Source organism: Salmo salar, chromosome ssa13 (genome assembly GCF_905237065.1).
Source record: "Salmo salar chromosome ssa13, Ssal_v3.1, whole genome shotgun sequence".
Classification (NCBI taxonomy): domain Eukaryota; kingdom Metazoa; phylum Chordata; class Actinopteri; order Salmoniformes; family Salmonidae; genus Salmo; species Salmo salar.
In genome coordinates, this window is record NC_059454.1 from 34,069,878 (window position 1) to 34,088,370 (window position 18,493).

General features: G+C 45.4%; 1 protein-coding gene across 5 annotated transcripts in view; it reads left to right on the forward strand.

Moving 5' to 3' along the window:
- LOC106567285 (protein phosphatase 1 regulatory subunit 12B) overlaps positions 1-18,493 on the forward strand; it is a 44,950-nt gene that overhangs the window by 22,047 nt on the left and 4,410 nt on the right. For 4 of the 5 annotated variants that reach the window (XM_014136419.2, XM_014136420.2, XM_014136418.2 and 1 more), the window contains 5 exons: positions 8,303-8,319; positions 11,699-11,828; positions 12,231-12,335; positions 12,615-12,665; positions 18,283-18,333. In XM_014136419.2, coding sequence (XP_013991894.1) covers positions 8,303-8,319; positions 11,699-11,828; positions 12,231-12,335; positions 12,615-12,665; positions 18,283-18,333 — 354 coding nt within the window. The other variant, XR_006758557.1, reaches the window with a different exon arrangement.

Here is an 18,493-nt window from a genome sequence, read left to right on the forward strand (position 1 = left end):
AGAAACAGGAGAGATCTGCAGTGAAAAGCAACATAGGCTTTTATGGTTATGTGTACAGTACAGTAGCCTATGGTCATTCCGGTAGGGTGGAACTCACTCATATTTTCCAGGCGGGTGAACGGGCAAGAGTCCAGGCAGCCAGCCTAGGGGATAAGAGGTGAGAAGAAGAGAGAGGAGGGGGCTGACCATTAAAGCAGTCTTTCAAGAAATGAAACACTTTGCAGAGCAATAACATTAAGCACAGCCTCGCTCTGATAGGCTTTGCATCAGGGCTGAGACAGGGCGGGAGCTGATTATAAAGCATAGATAGTGTGTAGGAGGGAGTGATGGTAACTGGTGAGTGTTTATATTAATTTCCTTCAGAAAGTATTCACACACCTTGACTTTTCCACATTTTGTTGTGTTACAGCCTGAGTTTTAAATTGATTACATTTAGATTTTGTGTCACTGATCTACACACAATATCCCATAATGTCAAAGTCGAATTATGTTTTTAGAAATAATTACAAAATAACATTTAAAAAAAAAACCCGAAGTGTCTTGGGTCAATAAGAATTAAACCATTTTGTTATGGCAAGCTTAAATAAGTCCAGGAGTAAAAATGTCCTTAACAAGTAAAATAATAAGATGCATGGACTCACTCTGTGTGCACTAATAGTTTTTTAACGTGATTTTTAAATGACTACCCCATCTCTGTACCCCACACATACAATTATCTGTAAGGTACGTCAGTCGAGTGGTGAATTTCAAGCACATATTCAACCACAAAGACCAGGGACGTTTTCCAGTTATTTTCAAAGAAGGGCACCTATTGGTAGATGGATTTTTTAAAAAGCAGACATAAAATATCCCTTTGAACATGGTGCAGTTATTAATTACACTTTGGATGGTCTATCAAAAACCCAGTCACTACAAATATACAGGCACCCTTCCTAACTCAGTTGCCGGAGAGGAAGGAAACCGCTCAGGGATTTCACCATGAGGCCAATGGTGACTTTAAAACAGTTGCGGAGTTTAATGGCTGTGATAGGAGATAACTGAGGATGGATCAACAACATTGTAATTACTCCACAATACTAACATAAATGACAGAGAAAAATACAAAATTAAATATTCAAAACAAACATCCTTTTTGCAATAAGGCACTAGAGTACTACAAACAATGTGGCAAAGAAATTAACTTTATGTCCTGAATACAATCACATTTCAATCAATCAAATGTATTTAGAAAGCCATTTTTACATCAGCAGATGTCACAAAATGCTATACAGAAACCCAGCCTAAAACCCCAAACAGCAAGCAATGCAGATGTAGAAGCACGGTAGAAGTACAAAGCCTTATGTTTGGGGCAAACACAACACATCACTGAGAACAACCATTCATATTTTCAAGCATGGTGGTAGCTGCATCATGTTATGGGTATACTTGAACATCGGCAAGGACTAGAGCTAAGCAGAGGCAAAATCCTAGAGGAAAACTTGGTTCACTTTGCTTTCCAACAGACACTGGAAGACAAATTAACCTTTCAGCAGGACAATTACCTAAAACACAAGGCCAAATATACGCTGGAGTTTCTTACCAAGACAACATTGAATGTTCCTGAGTGGCAAAATCTATGGCAAGACTTGAAAATGTCTGTCTAACAACCAATTTGACAGAGCTTGAAGACATTTTTTAAGAATAATGGGCAAATATTGTACAATCCAGGTGTCCAAAGCTCTTAGAGACTTACCCAGAAAGACTCAGTGTCACGTCCTGACCAGTTAAAGGGGTTATTTGTCATTGTATTTTGGTCTGGGCGAGGCAGGGGGTGTTTGTTTTGTGTGTTTCAGTGTTTTTGGTTTAGGTTCTATGTTTTCTATTTCTATGTTTAGATCTAGTTTTCTATTTCTATGTTGGGGTTTTGGTAGGACCTCCAATTAGATAGGGCTGGTTGTCGTTGCCTCTAATTGGAGGCCATATTTAGTTGGGGTTTGTTTCACTTGTGTTTTGTTGGTGGTTGTTTTCCTGTATAGCCTGTGTGGCCTTACGGAACTGTTTTCGTCATTTTGTTTATTTTGTTTAAGTGTTTTCTTTAAATAAATTAAGAAGATGAGCACTACCCGCTGCGCCTTGGTCCAATCCTTACGACGCCTATGACAGAACCTCCCACCAAACAAGGACCAAGCAGCAGGGATTGGAGCACCGAGGAGAAGGATGGACGTGGGAGGCAGAACGACATTTCTGGGAGAGGAAATTAAGGGAGCTACATGAGGCCGAGAGGCACCCCCAAAATAATTTTGGGGGGGGGGGGTGCCCACGGGGAGTTGGGCAGAGTCAGGATGGAGAACTGAGCCAACTCCCCATGCTTATTATGGGGAGCGACGGATCAAGCAAGCACCTTGTTATGCGGAGATACGCACTGTGGCGCCCATACGCGTGCACAGTCCGGTGCGGTCAATAAAGGCTCCGCAGCGTTGCCGGGCGAGAGTTGGCCGGCAGCCAGGGAGAAGTGCGCCGGCGCAGAGCATCTGGCCACCAGTGCATCTCCTCGGTCCAGTTTACCCTGTTCCTGCTCCCCGCACTAGCCCTGAGGTGCGTGTTACTAGTCTGGCGCCTCCAAAGCCAGCCCCACGCATCAGGCCTCTAGTGCGCCTGCCCAGTCCAGTACGTCCTGTTCCTGCTCCCCGCACCAGCCCTGAGCCTCCAGTGACGCTCCTCAGCCCTGAGCATCCAGCGGCGCTCCTCAGCCCTTAATCCAGTATAAACTAATATCTAGAATTTATTATACAAAGGACAACATTCACAAATTTTACAGCACAGTCATGTCTTAAGTGTAAAACTAACAATGACTCAATAATCTATGCCTTCAGGGAATGTTTTAAAGTCCAAAAACTATGGGCAGAGTTAGAAAGTTGTCTGTGAGAAGAATTACAACGTACATTTACTTTTAATCAGTCTGCATATTAAAAGACATGGCATATGAGGGTGCAGTGAGAGAAACATAGTGGTGCAGTTTGAGGCCATGTGGCAGAGAGTGATGCGGGCGCTGGAGATGGGGGTGTGAGTAGGTGGGTCTGGGTAGGGTGATGTCATTGATGTTTGTGTGTGTTTGTATGGTGTCATTTGTATGTGTATGTTATGTATTGTTTAAAATATATATATATCATTGTTTATTTAATCCCACTTTGTAACAATACAAAATGTGGAAAAAGTGAATACTTTCTGAAGGGACTGTAGGGAGTGTACTAAGGAGTGACCCTCCACAGCAGCCCAGTCAACCCCCAGCATGTGTACTGTACAGCAGCAGACCCTCTGTGTGCTGGTTGGTTGTGACGAGTTGTAAACCCATTGGCTGTGTGTTTACAGAGAACCCACAGTGCAGTTCATCAATCTAAGGTTGTGTTGTTATTTCTATCCTGTTGGAATGTCTCCCCAGGCATCTGTTAGGCCTTACATGGCTTATGGAGTCCCATGCAGATTCTGATTCTTTTTATATAAATAGAGAGAGAGAACTTTGACCAGGCGCAGTGCCATCAGGGTCCCATCATATATCTCTTTGTTACTCTATAAGGTTCTGCTAGATAACTCAGAACACAGTGTAGGTTGCATCCCTAAACTCACTGCATCCTGAGGCACTCCTACTGCCCATTTCCATAGCCACTCGGCCCCACTACAAAGTCTTGCAGCGCTTTGGCCCAATGCTAAGGAACCCAGATGTTTTTAGGTGAGATCAAAGCCCACATCACTGTTTGACTATGTTCATTTACAATGTTTCAGGATGCATACACATTGTAAAAGAATTAGAAATAAATTAACTTGGCAAGAATTTTTGATTAGCTCTGGAAAAAAAACATTGGGGAAATTCATCTCTGTAATTCATTAATCTGTGAAATAGGTCCCACATGTCTGATCCCCGAGCCTCTGCCCCGCAAACTATAAGGCTAATGGAGCTAAAATGGAAGGAGATTTAGAAATGTCACAATGGATGTTTCTGCATGACCTAGATTAGTGGTTCCCAAACTGTGGTCCTGGTTTGGGTACCCCTGCTATCTCCATGCCAGCTCCAGGAGGTACCTGGAAATGACTAGTGCCATTATTCACAGTGTAAGAATATTTATGGAGACTTGTTTCTCAAAGCCCAAATTCCTTTACTATTAGTTCAGTACAAATTAGCACTGTTAAGTACCCTTAAACTTATTCCAGCAGTTACATAATGAGCTGATAGGTTTCATAAGTCTTATACAGTAGGTCTTAGGTATAACGCAACTGAGAAAGGTTTCAAAAGTGAGAAAATATGCCTGTTTGGATACTAATTGGAGCCTCAAGTGAGACTCAAGTGAGCTGCCTGTCAGTGAAACTGTAGATAGATTGTCAAAGACATGAGATCACCCAGTGTTAGTGTTTTATCCTGTACAGTTCATCAGAGCAGTCATCCTGGCCCTCTCATCCTTGGCCCTTCTTCATCAGAGGTCACTGGGGTCCCTCTGTCCCTGGATGGAGATGAGGCTGGATGGAGTCGAAGACATGACCACATAAGGCCAGGCAGCTTTGGCAGTGCTGTATAAACATTCACAGAGGAGACGACTCTCTCTCATGGTGCGCCTTGAATTTACCTCCCCTCCATGTGGATGTTACAGTGTATGAGCCTCCAAATAAAGACCAGGCACTTAGGTCTGCTTCTGCTCATGGGTTTGTCCTGCATAGACTCACAGCAAACTGTAACTTTTTAAAAACATATTGTATAACAGAGCCTGTTGTCTTTCTAGAGATCTCATTAACTGTACTGTGTAAAATAACATTAATATGTATAAATGAATATTGTGTAAATAGTATTTTTGTTGTCTCGACAATATATAACTCTTATTTAATTTAGTATGTAATGTCTTATTTTGTTCTTGTCTATAACTGTTCTGTACTCTGTAATGTATTTTGTTTTTCTGTGGACCCCAGGAAGAGTAGCTGGTACATGTGCAATAGCTAATGGGGATCCTGATAAACTAAACTAAACAACAGTGCATTATCACATGCAGCTATCCATACAAAAGGAATCTGCAGTATTTGAGTGGTGAACTGCAATGCACTTATTAAACAAGGTTTCAGATTTAGATATGATACATTTCACCAGTTAGTTTTGATGTAATCAACTACTTTTTCAAAGTAGCTTTAGCTTTCTAAACTACACTTCTCTGTAGCTTTATAGCTCAACTTCTTCCAGTGTGAAGTAATTGGTAGCTTGGTAAACTATATTTTCAGAGTAGCTTCCCCAACACTGACAGACCAGAGTGTCATCCAGAGTGTTTCCACAAAGTATAGATCCAGGGAATAAGCTGATCTCTTTGTAAGTGTTTAAAGGGCTCTCTTTCCCAGGCAGGAGAACAGCTCCAAATCTCAAAGAATGCAAGAGACCATGAGATCTGGACAGACATTACAAGGATATCACACTCTGTCCTGTCTCTCCCTCTTTTGACTCCTCTCTCTTTTTATCGCTCTCTCTTTTTCACAATTTCAAAATGTTCTCTGTATCGTGTCATGCCATAATGTGCACTTATCAAGGATCAGCAACCATGGGTCATGTATATCGGCTCTCAGCCCAGCACCCTACCCTACTCTGCCCCTTAGTCACTGTCACTAGCCGGCTAAAATCAGGTACTCTACCCTGCACCTTATGGACTGCTGCCATACTGTGTACATAGTCATGAACACTGGTCACTTTAAACATTTTGACATACTATTTATATACAGTTGAAGTCGGAGGTTTACATACACCTTAGCCAAATACATTTAAACTCAGTTTTGCACAATTCCTGACACTTAATCCTAGTAAAAAATTCCCTGTTTTAGGTCAGTTAGGATCACCACTTTATTTTAAGAATGTGAAATGTCAGAATTATAGTAGAGAGAATGATTTATTTCAGATTTGATTTCTATCATCACATTCCCAGTGGGTCAGAAGTTTACATACACTCAATTAGTATTTGGTAGCATTGCCTTTCAATTGTTTAACTTGGGTCAAACGTTTCGAGTAGCCTTCCACAAGCTTCCCACAATAAGTTGAGTGAATTTTGGCCCATTCCTCCTGACAGAGTTGGTGTAACTGAGTCAGGTTTGTTGGCCTCCTTGCTCGCACATGCTTTTTCAGTTCTGCCCACACATTTTCTATAGGATTCAGGTCAGGTCTTTGTGATGGCAACTCCAATACCTTGACTTTGTTGTCGATAAGCCATTTTGCCACAAATTTGGAAGTATGCTTGAGGTCATTGTCCATTTGGAAGACCCATTTGCGACCAAGCTTTAACTTCCTGACTGATGTCTTGAGATGTTGCTTCCATATATCCACATCATTTTCCTTCCCCGTGATGCCATCTATTTTGTGAAGTGCCCCAGCCCCTCCTGCAGCAAAGCACCCCCACAACTTGATGCTGCCACCACCGTGCTTCACGGTTGGGATGGTGTTCTTCAGCTTGCAAGCCTCTCCCTTTTTCCTCCAAACATAACGATGGCCATTATGGCCAAACAGTTCTAATTTTGTTTCATCAGACCAGAGGACATTTCTCCAAAAAGTACGATCTTTGTCCCCATGTGCGGTTGCAAACAGTAGTCTGGCTTTTTTATGGCGGTTTTGGAGCAGTGGCTTCTTCCTTGCTGAGCGGCCATTCAGGTTATGTCGATATAGGACTCGTTTTACTGTGGATATAGATACTTTTGTACCTGTTTCCTCCAGCATCTTCACAAGGTCCTTTGCTGTTGTTCTGAGATTGATTTGCACTTTACGCACCAAAGTACGTTCATCTCTAGGAGACAGAACGCGTCTTCTTCCTGAGCGGTATGATGGCTGCGTGGTCCCATGGTGTTTATACTTGCGTACTATTGTTTGTACAGATGAACATGTTACCTTCAGGCGTTTGGAAATTGCTCCCAAGGATGAACCAGACTTGTGGAGGTCTACAATGTTTTTCTGAGGGCTTTGCTGATTTATTTTTATTTTCCCATGATGTCAAGCAAAGAGGCACTGAGTTTGAAGGTAGGCATTGAAATACATCCACAGGTACACCTCCAATTGACTCAAATGATGTCAATTAGCCTATCAGAAGCTTCTAAAGCCATGATATAATTTTCTGGAATTTTCCAAGCTGTTTAAATGCACAGTCAACTTAGTGTATGTAAACTTCTGACCCACTGGAATTGTGATACAGTGAATTATAAGTGAAATAATCTGTCTGTAAGCAATTGTTGGAAAAATGACTTGTGTCATGCACAAAGTAGATGTCCTAACCGACTTGCCAAAACTATAGTTGGTTAACAAGACATTTATGGAGTGGTTGAAAAACACATTTTAATGACTCCAACATAAGTGTATGTAAACTTCCGACTTCAACTGTATATAAAAATATATATGTATTAGGTGCTTGTTTGACATTTACTGTATTGATTGATAGGAACTTGGAACATAAGCATTTCATTGCACCTGCAACAACACCTACTAACTGTACGTGAGCAATAAGATTTGATTTCATTTGAACATAGTGTTGATAGGCCTAGTCATTATTGAGTGCAGACAGCCATATTTGATGCCTTCCTCACTAAGTACAGAGAGCACAGATGGAGACTGAAGATAAACATGTTGGACCGGACATATTCTAGACTTTACACTTTATTCAAGTAAATGGCTAATATCCGTACACAATTTACCCAACTGAAAGGCAGTAAACACCTCCGGTCAGGCCTGGGCAGCCATGCAGTCATATAGTCAGGACCAGATCATGCCAAGCCAGTATGTGTCCCAAATGGTATCCTATTCCCTACATCCCCATAGAGCTCTGGTCAAAAGCAGTGCACTAAATAGGGAATAGGGTGCTATTTGAGACACAGCCATGATATCAGCAGCATGCTGTACCCTGAGGTCATCACTTGGAGTCTCTCACCCAGTAAACTGGAACCTTTAGCGACATGATGTCAACTCTGCGCTGCAGGCATCTGCAAGGCAAACACTTACTAAAAGATTAACAGGGCTTACCGGAGAAGGATGACCTATGTGCCAGAGCAGGAGAGAAGAGCATGCAGGGTCCCGGTGAATGATATGTCACAAGCAGATCACTTGTGTAGGCCTATGCAATCCCTGTCCTTTGGGACACAAGGCATCCGAACACAATGTGGCTTGGATGTTACAAAGGTTCTCTTTTTCTTTGCATGGTGTTCTAATGGAAAATATTTTAGTCTCTGGTTGATACTTCATACAATGGAAATGTCTCAGATTGATTTCATACAGTAAAAGCGGTTTGTGATTACGTTTCTGACTTCACTTTTCTCTGTTCATTTTCAGCATGACAGGGCATCAAGGTATGTACAGATTTAGATATTCCTTCTCTTGCGTTCTTCTAAATCCGATAGCAATTATTTTTTTTTAGCTCATGAGATATGCAGAACCAGTCAAAAGTTTGGACATATCTACTCCTTCAAGGGTTTTTCTTTATTTTTACTATTTTCTACATTGTAGAATAATAGTGAAGACATCAAAACTATGAAATAACACATATCGAATCATGTAGTAACCAAAAAAGTGTTAATCAAAATATACTGCTCAAAAAAATAAAGGGAACACTTAAACAACACAATGTAATTCCAAGTCAATCACACTTCTGTGAAATCAAACTGTCCACTTAGGAAGCAACACTGATTGACAATAAATTTCACATGCTGTTGTGCAAATGGAATAGACAACAGGTGGAAATTATAGGCAATAAGCAAGACACCCCCAATAAAGGAGTGGTTCTGCAGGTGGAGACCACAGACCACTTCTCAGTTCCTATGCTTCCTGGCTGATGTTTTGGTCACTTTTGAATGCTGGCGGTGCTTTCACTCTAGTGGTAGCATGAGAAGGAGTTTACAACCCACACAAGTGGCTCAGGTAGTGCAGCTCATCCAGGATGGCACATCAATGTGGCAAGAAGATTTGCTGTGTCTGTCAGCGTAGTGTCCAGAGCATGGAGGCACTACCAGGAGACAGGCCAGTACATCAGGAGATGTGGAGGAGGCCGTAGGAGGGCAACAACCCAGCAGCAGGACCGCTACCTCCGCCTTTGTGCAAGGAGGAGCAGGAGGAGCACTGCCAGAGCCCTGCAAAATGACCTCCAGCAGGCCACAAATGTGCATGTGTCTGCTCAAACGGTCAGAAACAGACTCCATGAGGGTGGTATGAGGGCCCGACGTCCACAGGTGGGGGTTGTGCTTACAGCCCAACACCGTGCAGGACGTTTGGCATTTGCCAGAGAAAACCAAGATTGGCAAATTCGCCATTGGCGCCCTGTGCTCTTCACAGATGAAAGCAGGTTCACACTGAGCACGTGACAGACGTGACAGAGTCTGGAGACGCCGTGGAGAACGTTCTGCTGCCTGCAACATCCTCCAGCATGACCGGTTTGGCGGTGGGTCAGTCATGGTGTGGGGTGGCATTTCTTTGGGGGGCCGCACAGCCCTCCATGTGCTCGCCAGAGGTAGACTGACTGCCATTAGGTACCGAGATGAGATCCTCAGACCCCTTGTGAGACCATATGCTGATGCGGTTGGCCCTGGGTTCCTCCTAATGCAAGACAATGCTAGACCTCATGTGGCTGGAGTGTGTCAGCAGTTCCTGCAAGAGGAAGGCATTGATGCTATGGACTGGCCCGCCCGTTCCCCAGACCTGAATCCAATTGAGCACATCTGGGACATCATGTCTCGCTCCATCCACCAACGCCACGTTGCACCACAGACTGTCCAGGAGTTGGCGGATGCTTTAGTCCAGGTCTGGGAGGAGATCCCTCAGGAGACCATCCGCCACCTCATCAGGAGCATGCCCAGGCATTGTAGGGAGGTCATACAGGCACGTGGAGGCCACACACACTACTGAGCCTCATTTTGACTTGTTTTAAGGACATTACATCAAAGTTGGATCAGCCTGTAGTGTGGTTTTCCACTTTAATTTTGAGTGTGACTCCAAATCCAGACCTCCATGGGTTGATGAATTGGATTTCCACTGATTATTTTTGTGTGATTTTGTTGTCAGCACATTCAACTATGTAAAGAAAAAAGTATTTAATAAGATTATTTATTTCATTCAGATCTAGGATGTGTTGTTTAAGTGTTCCCTTTATTTTTTTTAGCAGTGTATATTTTAGATTTTAGATTCTTCAAAGTAGCCACCCTTTGCCTTTATGGCTTTGCACACTCTTGGCATCCTCTCAACCAGCTTCACCTGGAATGCTTTTCCAACAGTCTTGAAGGAGTTCCCACATATGCTGAGCACTTGTTGGCTGCTTTACCTTCACTATGTGGTCCAACTCATTCCAAACCATCTCAACTGGGTTGAGGTCGGGTGATTGTGGAGGCCAGGTCATCTGATGCAGCACTCCATCACTCTCCTTCTTGGTCAAATAGCCCTTACACAGCCTGGAGGTGTGTTGTGTCATTGTCCTATTGAAAAACAAATGATAGTCCTACTAAGCGCAAATCAGATGGGATGGTGTATCGCTACAGAATGCTGTGTTAGCCATGCTGGATAAGTGTGCCTTGAATTCTAAATAAATCAGCGACAGTGTCACCAGCAAAGCACCATCACACCATAACACTTCCTCCTCCATGCTTTATGGTGGAAAATACACATGCCGAGATCATCCATTCACCTACTCTACATCTCACAAAGACACAGGGTTTGAACCCAAAATCTCAAATTTGGACTCATCAGACCAAAGGACAGATTTGCACCGGTCTAATGTACATTACTCATGTTTCTTGGCCCAAGCAAGTCTCTTCTTATTATTGGTCTCCTTTAGTAGTGGTTTCTTTGCAGCAATTTGACCATGAAGGCCCGATTCATGCAGTCTCCTCTGAACAGTTGATGTTGACATGTGTCTGTTACTTGAACTCTGTGAAGCATTTATTTGGGCTGCAATTTCTGAGGCTGGTAACTCTAATGAACTTGTCCTCTGCAGCAGAGGTAACTCTGGGTCTTTATTTCCTGTGGCGGTCCTCATGAGAGCCAGTTTCATCATAGCGCTTGGTTTTTGCGACTGCACTTTAAGAAACATTTTAAAGTTCTTGAAATGTTTTGTATTGACTGACCTTCATGTCTTAAAGTAATGGTGGACTGTCATTTCTCTTTGCTTATTTGAGCTGTTCCTGCCATAATATGGACTTGGTCTTTTACCAAATAGGGCTGTCTTCTGTATACCAACCCTACCTTGTCACAACACAACTGATTGGCTCAAATGGATAAAGAAAGAAAGAAATTCCACAATTTAACTTTTGACAAGGCACACCTGTTAATTGAAATGCATTCCATGTGACTACCTCATAAAGCTGGTTGAGAGAATGCCAATAGTGTGCAAAGCTGTCGTCAAGGCAAAGCCTGGCTACTTTGAAGAATCTCAAATCTAAAATATATTTTGAGTTGTTTAACACTTTTGGTTACTACATGATTCCATAGTTTTGATGTCTTCCTTATTATTCTACAATGTAGAAAACAGTAAAAAAAATAAAGAAAACCCCTTGAATGAGTAGCTGTGTCCAGACTTTTGACTGGTACTGTACGTACAGCACTCCAAATATATATCTCTATGTCAATGTTTCAACAGTGTCTTTTTCATGTATGTCAGTGTTTCAACACTGTTGCAATGTCAGCTGTGTTGCTGGATGTTGTAAACCACCCACTCAAGGAGGTGTGCTTCCGTCTTCTTCCCAGGTTGGACTCGGGTGGCGCGGACAGCAAGGCTGAACCACTGGGCAGAACCAGCTCCTACACACGGAGGGAGACCAGACTGGCAGCATTGAACAAGCAGGAGGACGACACCAGCCCCAGGGACTACAAGAAGGTAGGCCTACTGTAGAACCCAGAAGGGAAGCAGAAGTTCGCTCTTGAAAAATGTATTTTTTTAATCTTAACAAGACTAACTGGTAAAAAAAACACAAAAAAACATAGAGTACCAGTCAAAAGTGTGGAGACACCTACTCATTCAAGGCTTTTTCTAAATTGTTTAGTATTTTTCTACATTGTAGACATCAAAACTATGAACTAACACATATGGAATCATGTAGTAGCCAAAAAAGTGTTAAACAAATCAAAATATATTTTATATTTGAGATTCTTCAAGGTATCCACCCTTTGCCTTGATGACAGTTTTGATTCACCTGGACTATCATAGGACAAATGTTTTCATATGATAAGGTATCTTCTAGTGGCATAAGCATTAACGCTTTGGTTTGTCCTCTTTCAGATGTATGAAGACGCCTTGGCAGAGAATGACAAGCTCAAGTCCCGGCTGGATGACAGCAAACACGAGCTGACCAAGATCCGCTCCCAGCTGGACAAAGTCAACCAGGTACAGTAATACTGCACACAACACTGACACTGTCCTGTATAGCCATCTGTAGACTATCTTAATTAAGTTCAGTCTAGTTCACACGTCTCAACAACATGCATATTGCATTTTAGCAATACATTGTTCAAAGCAACTGCAAGATGATTAGAGAATGAACCAGTGTACCCCCTACAAAGTTTTCAAACATACTGTATTTAAAATTCAGTTTTATCTCTTTTTAAATCAACCCACTGCATATTTTTTTACCCTTTATGATAACAGTGCCACTCTGTCTTACAGAAACAGGACAGAATATCTGAAAGATCCACTGTACTTGAATCAGAAAAAAGGGTATTTATCACTTATTCTAAAATCTTGAGGGCTTCTTTTTCTTTTTTTTCACAAAGTCATCTGTCTCATCTATTTGATTTCACCACTCCAATTCTCTTTCAACCCTGACAGCTTGACATCAACATTTTCTTTCACTCTCCTCTTTTTTTCTTATCTCTGTCACGCCCTGATCTATTTCACCTGTCTTGGTGATTGTCTCCACCCACCTCCAGGTGTCTCCTGTTTTCCCCATTAGTCCCCGGTGTATTTATCCCTGTGTTTCCTGTCTCTCTGTGCCAGTTCGTCTTGTTTTGCCAAGTCAACCAATGTTTCTCCTAGCTCCTATTTTTACCAGTCTCTGTTTTTTCCTAGCCCTCTTGATTTTGACCCTTGCCTGTCCTGAGCCCAACTCCGCCTGTGTGACCACTCTGTCTGTCCTGACCTCAAGCCTGCCTATCCCCTGGTACTGTTTGGACTCTGACCTGGTTTGTGAACTCTCGCCTGTCCCGACCTGTCTTTTGCCTACCCCTTTTGGTGTAATAAATATTGGAACTCAACCATCTGCCTCCTGTGTCTGCATTTGGGTCTCACCTTGTGCCCTTATAGTACAAACTGGCCATGACAGACCCAGCAGACTTGGACCATCTCCGCCAAGCTGTCTCCCTGCTGGGAGCCACCATTGGGAGGCATGAGGAGCTACTGCTGGACCTTCTGGAAGGGCTTCGTTCCCTGACGGAACGCCACAACCAAGGGTTCAAGGCTATTATGGAGCAAATCAGTGAGTTAGCTCATAGGCAGCCCGCCACCTCTGAGACCTCCCAACCACCCAGTAACCTTTCTACTACTAGTGGATTTTTTCAACCTACCCCGGCTCCTTGGGAACCCTGCTTACCTCCTCCGGAGCGTTATGCAGGCGATCCTGGTACCTGCCGGGCGTTCCTTTCCCAGTGCTCCCTCATTTTTTGAACTCCAGCCCTCTTCGTTCCCGTCGGGCTGATCGAAGATAGTGTATTTAATCGCACTAATGTCTGGAAGGGCGCTCTCCTGGGCAACGGCTGTGTGGGAGCAGCAATCCGCTGTGTGCCATAGTTCGGAGGAATTCATGGCAGAAGTGAGGAAGGTTTTCGATTCTCCAGTGCCTGGGAGGGAGGCGGCTCAAACTACTGCAGGTTCATCAGAACTCCCGTAATGTGGCAGACTACGCAGTAGATTTTTGCACATTGGCCGCCGAGAGTTCCTGGAAACCGGAGGCTCTGTTTGACAGCTTTCTCCACGGACTGTCGGAGGTGATAAAGGACAAGCTCGCAGCTCGGGAAATACCACGGGACCTCAATTCCCTCATCGCCTTGGCAAATCAGGATTGATTGGCGCCTACGAGAACGCCGGTGTGAGAGGAGGTTGGGTCTCAAGAACACTCGTTCATCTGCTGATGCTGGTACCCCTCCAAAGGAACCCGGAAATCCCCGAAGTTGGTATTTCTGAGGAGAGCTGAAAACACCCGAGGTTCCCAGAGAATCATCGGCAACGGGTGAGTTGGATACTCCTGAGCCCATGCAACTGGGAAGAGCTAGGTTATCGGTTCGGGAACACTCACGTAGTTTGCATTCTAACTGTTGTCTGTACTGTGGAGGGGCGGGACATTATATAGCCACTTGCCCGGTTAAGAAACCCTTTTTAGTGGGTACAAGTACTCTGATGAGCCAGACTGGGAGTCCCCTAACTTCCATCACCTGTCCACCTTTTTTTGTGATTCTGCTGTGGGGAGACCAGTCTAAGTCTCTCTGGGTGCTCATTGACTCTGGGGCCGATGAAAGTTTTATGGATGCTACCATGGTTTCTGAATTAAGTATTTCCACTCAACTTCTCTCTGTCACCATGGATGCAAGGGCACTGGACGGCCGCTCTATTGGAAGAGTCACCTGTAGCACTGTGCCCGTTCATATACGGGTATCAGGAAACCAAAGTGAGACCATACAGTTCCTCCTCATCTTTTTTTTTCTCTCCTCCCATGTTTATGTGGTTTTGTGATTTTCTTGGCTCCAGAAACACAGTCCTGTTATTGACTGGACCACGAGCTCCATCCTGGGTTGGAGCCCATTTTGTCATTCTCATTGCCTAAAAGCGGCACAGCCGTCCTTGAGACGTCCCCCTCAGGACGTAAGCAAATCCATGGATGTCTCTGCCATCCCCACTGAGTACCATGACCTCCTGGAGGACTTCAGTAAGGCACGTGCTACTTCTCTTCCCCCGCACCATCCTATGATTGTGCCATTGATCTCCTCCCAGGCACCACACCACCTCGTGGTCGTCTATATTTTCTATCCGGCCCTGAGACCAAGCCCATGGAGGAGTACATTGAGGATTGTCTGGCTACTGGAGGCATCCGTCTGTCTGCATCTCCTGCCGGCGCGGGGGTTTTCTTTGTGGAGAAGAAGGACAAGACCCTGCGTCCGTGCATTGATTACCGGGGTACTGAATGATATAACGATCAAGAATTGTTACCCCCTACCACTCCTCTCCTCGGCCTTCAAACCTCTCCAGGTGACCAAATTTTTTTCCAAACTGGACCTTCGGAATGCCTACCACCTGGTTTGGATACTCGAAGTAGATGAGTGGAAGACAGTCTTTAACACAGCCAGTGGACATTATGAGTACCAGGTCATGTCATTTGGACTCATCAGACAGCCTTCCAAGCTGTCTTCCAAGCTCTGGTAAACGATGTTCTCCGGGACATGCTAAACCGTTTCATGTTCGTCTACCTTGACGACATCCTGTTTTTTTCCCAGTCTGCCCAAGAACACGTTCTTCATGTCAGACAAGTTCTTCAGCGCCTCCTGGAGAACCAATTGTTCGTGAAAGCCGAGAAGTGTGAGTTCCACCACTCTACAATCTCCTTTCTGGGATATGTCATCGCTGATGGAAATGTCCAAATGGATCCTGAAAAAGTGAACGCAGTGGTAGAGTGGCCTCAACCTATGTCCAGGGTGCAGTTACGTTTCCTGGGGTTTGCTACAGCCATTTCATTCGGGGCTACAGCATCCTGGCGGCCCCCCTCTCTGCACTCACCTCTCCCAAAGTACCGTTCACATGGTCTCCAGCGGTTGACAGAGACCTGGTGGACCTGAAGCATCGGTTCACCACAGCACCCATCCTTGTCCATCTGGATCCATCCCGTCAGTTTGTGGTAGAGGTTGATGCTTCTGATGTTGGAGTGGGGGCCATCCTGTCCCAGCAATCTGCCCAGGACCAGAAGCTCCATCCCTGTGCCTTCCTGTCCCATCGTCTCAATCCTGCAGAGAGGAACTACGACATAGGCAACCAAGAACTCCTGCCAGTCAAGATGGCGCTGGAAGAGTGGAGACACTTGCTGGAAGGAGCAGAACAGCCATTCTTGGTTTGGACCGACCATAAAAATTTGGAATATCTCCGTACAGCCAAGCGCCTTAACTCCAGGCAGGCCTGGTGGGTTTTATTGTTCACCAGATCCAACTTCACCATTTCCTACCTCCCAGGCTCCAAAAATGTGAAGCCTGATGCCCTCTCCCGCCTATAGTTCCTCTGCCACACACTCGGTCTCCGAAATCATTCCCCCTACATCGTGCCTAGCGGCTTCAGTGGATTGGGGTATTGAAACCTTGGTCCGCAAGGCACAACATTCCCAGCCTGGACCTGAAGGGGGCCCGGCTAACCGGTTGTTTGTCCCTAACTCAGTATGGTCCTGGAATGGGCTCATTCCTCCAGGCTGACCTGTCATCCAGGTTCCCGTTGTACCCTAGCCTTTGTTCGACAATGTTTCTGGTGGCCCACAATGGTTCCTGACATTTCTGCCTTCGTTGCCACATGCACAGTGTGCTCAGAACAAGACTCCATGGCAGCTCCTTCTGGCCTCCTTCAGCCACTACCTGTCCCTCATTGTCCCTGGTCCTATATCTTTCTAGACTTTGTCACTGGGCTCCCTCCATCTGATGGTAACACTGTCATTCTGACGGTATTGGACTGGTTCTCCAAGGCTGCCCATTCCATCCCTCTCCCCAAACTACCCTCTGCCAAGGAGATGGCCCAGCTTATGGTGCAGCACTTCTTCTGGATCCGTGGACTCCCGGTGGACATGGTCTCCAACCAGGGTCCTCAGTTCTTGTCTCAGTTCTGGAAGGCGTTCTGCACCCTTATTGGGTCATCGGCCAGCCTGTCCTCCGGATTCCATCCCCAATCCAACGGCCAGTCGGAGCAAGCTAACCAGGACCTAGAAACCACCCTAAGATGCCTGGTCTCAACCAACCCCACTACCTGGAGCCAACAACTGATCTGGGTGGAGTATGTCTGGAACACCCTTCCCTATTCAGCCATGGGACTCTCCCCTTTTGAGTGCTATCAACCTTCAATCTTCCCAGAACAAGAGCAGGAGGTCAACGTACCCTCGGACCAGATGTTTGTCCGCTGCTGTCGACATACCTGGAGAAGAGCTCGGGCGGCACTTCTCAAGACCAACTCCAGGTATCGTCGACAAGCGGACCACCGCCGGCCTCCAGCTCCCCGCTACCGCAGAGTGTATGGATTTCCACTCGGGACCTGCCCCTTCGGGTGGAGTCCCGCAAACTGTCCCCCCGTTTCATGGGGTACTTTCCCATCTCTAGGGTCCTTAGTTCCACTGCTGTCCATCTTGTTACCCCGTACCCTCCGTATTCACCCGACTTTCCATGTGTCTAGGATTAAGCGCGTGTCTCCACAGCCCTTTGTATTCTGTCTCCAGGCCCATCCCTCCCCCCCATCCCTCCCCCCCGTGTCATCGATGGCCATCCAGCATACACGGTTAAATGTCTCCTGGGTGCTCGACCACGGGGCAGGGGTTTACAGTACCTGGTTGACTGGGAGGATTACGGCCTGGAGGAGAGGTGCTGGGTTCCCGCTAGAGACATCCTGGACCCAGCCCTCATCGCCGACTTTCACCGCCGAAATCCCGGTCAGCCAGGTATGTGCCCAAGTAGGACACCAGGTGGCGTCCCTAGAGGGGGGGGGGTACTGTCATGCCCTGATTTGTTTCACCTGTCTTGGTGATTCTCCACCCACCTCCAGGTGTCTCCTGTTTTCCCCATTAGTCCCCGGTGTATTTATCGCTGCGTTTCCTGTCTCTCTGTGCCAGTTCGTCTTGTTTTGCCAAGTCAACAAGCGTTTCTCCTAGCTCCTATATTTCCCAGTCTCTGTTTTTTCCTAGCCCTCCTGGTCTTGTCCCTTGCCTGTCCTGGTGCCGAAATCCGCCTGCCTGACCACTCTGCCTGTTCTGACCTCGAGCCTGCCTATCCCCTGGTACTGTTTGGACTCTGACTTGGTTTGTGAACTATCGCCTGTCCCCGACCTGTCTTTTGCCTATCCCTTTTGCTGTAATAAATATCGGAGCTCAGCCATCTGCCTCCTGTGTCTGCATTTGGGTCTCGCCTTGTGCCCTTATAATCTCTCTTTTTTTTCTGATCTCTTCCATGTCATCTTACTGTAGTGTGTTGGTTTCTGTATGTTCATTCCACTATGGGCTCATTATCATGTGTGAGAATCGGGAAAAATAACTCTTAACTTAAAGGTAGAAATCTTAACATCCATTTTGATTCTGACCCGAACGACCTGTTCTAACATTTACCCTTCTCAGGAAAAACAGGCTCTGGAGAAGAGGGTAACAGACATGGAGGAGGAGCTCAAGGTAAGGCCTCCACTGTAACAGGAAGGGTGGAGGTCAGTACAAGGCTCTGCTTGGTAATTATAGGAAAACAGGTGAGGTTGAGGGAGTAGGCCACATTTCAGACTCATTACCCAGCATCATTCTGAGTATCCCCTGCCAAGGTCAGGGCTCAGGAAAGGGA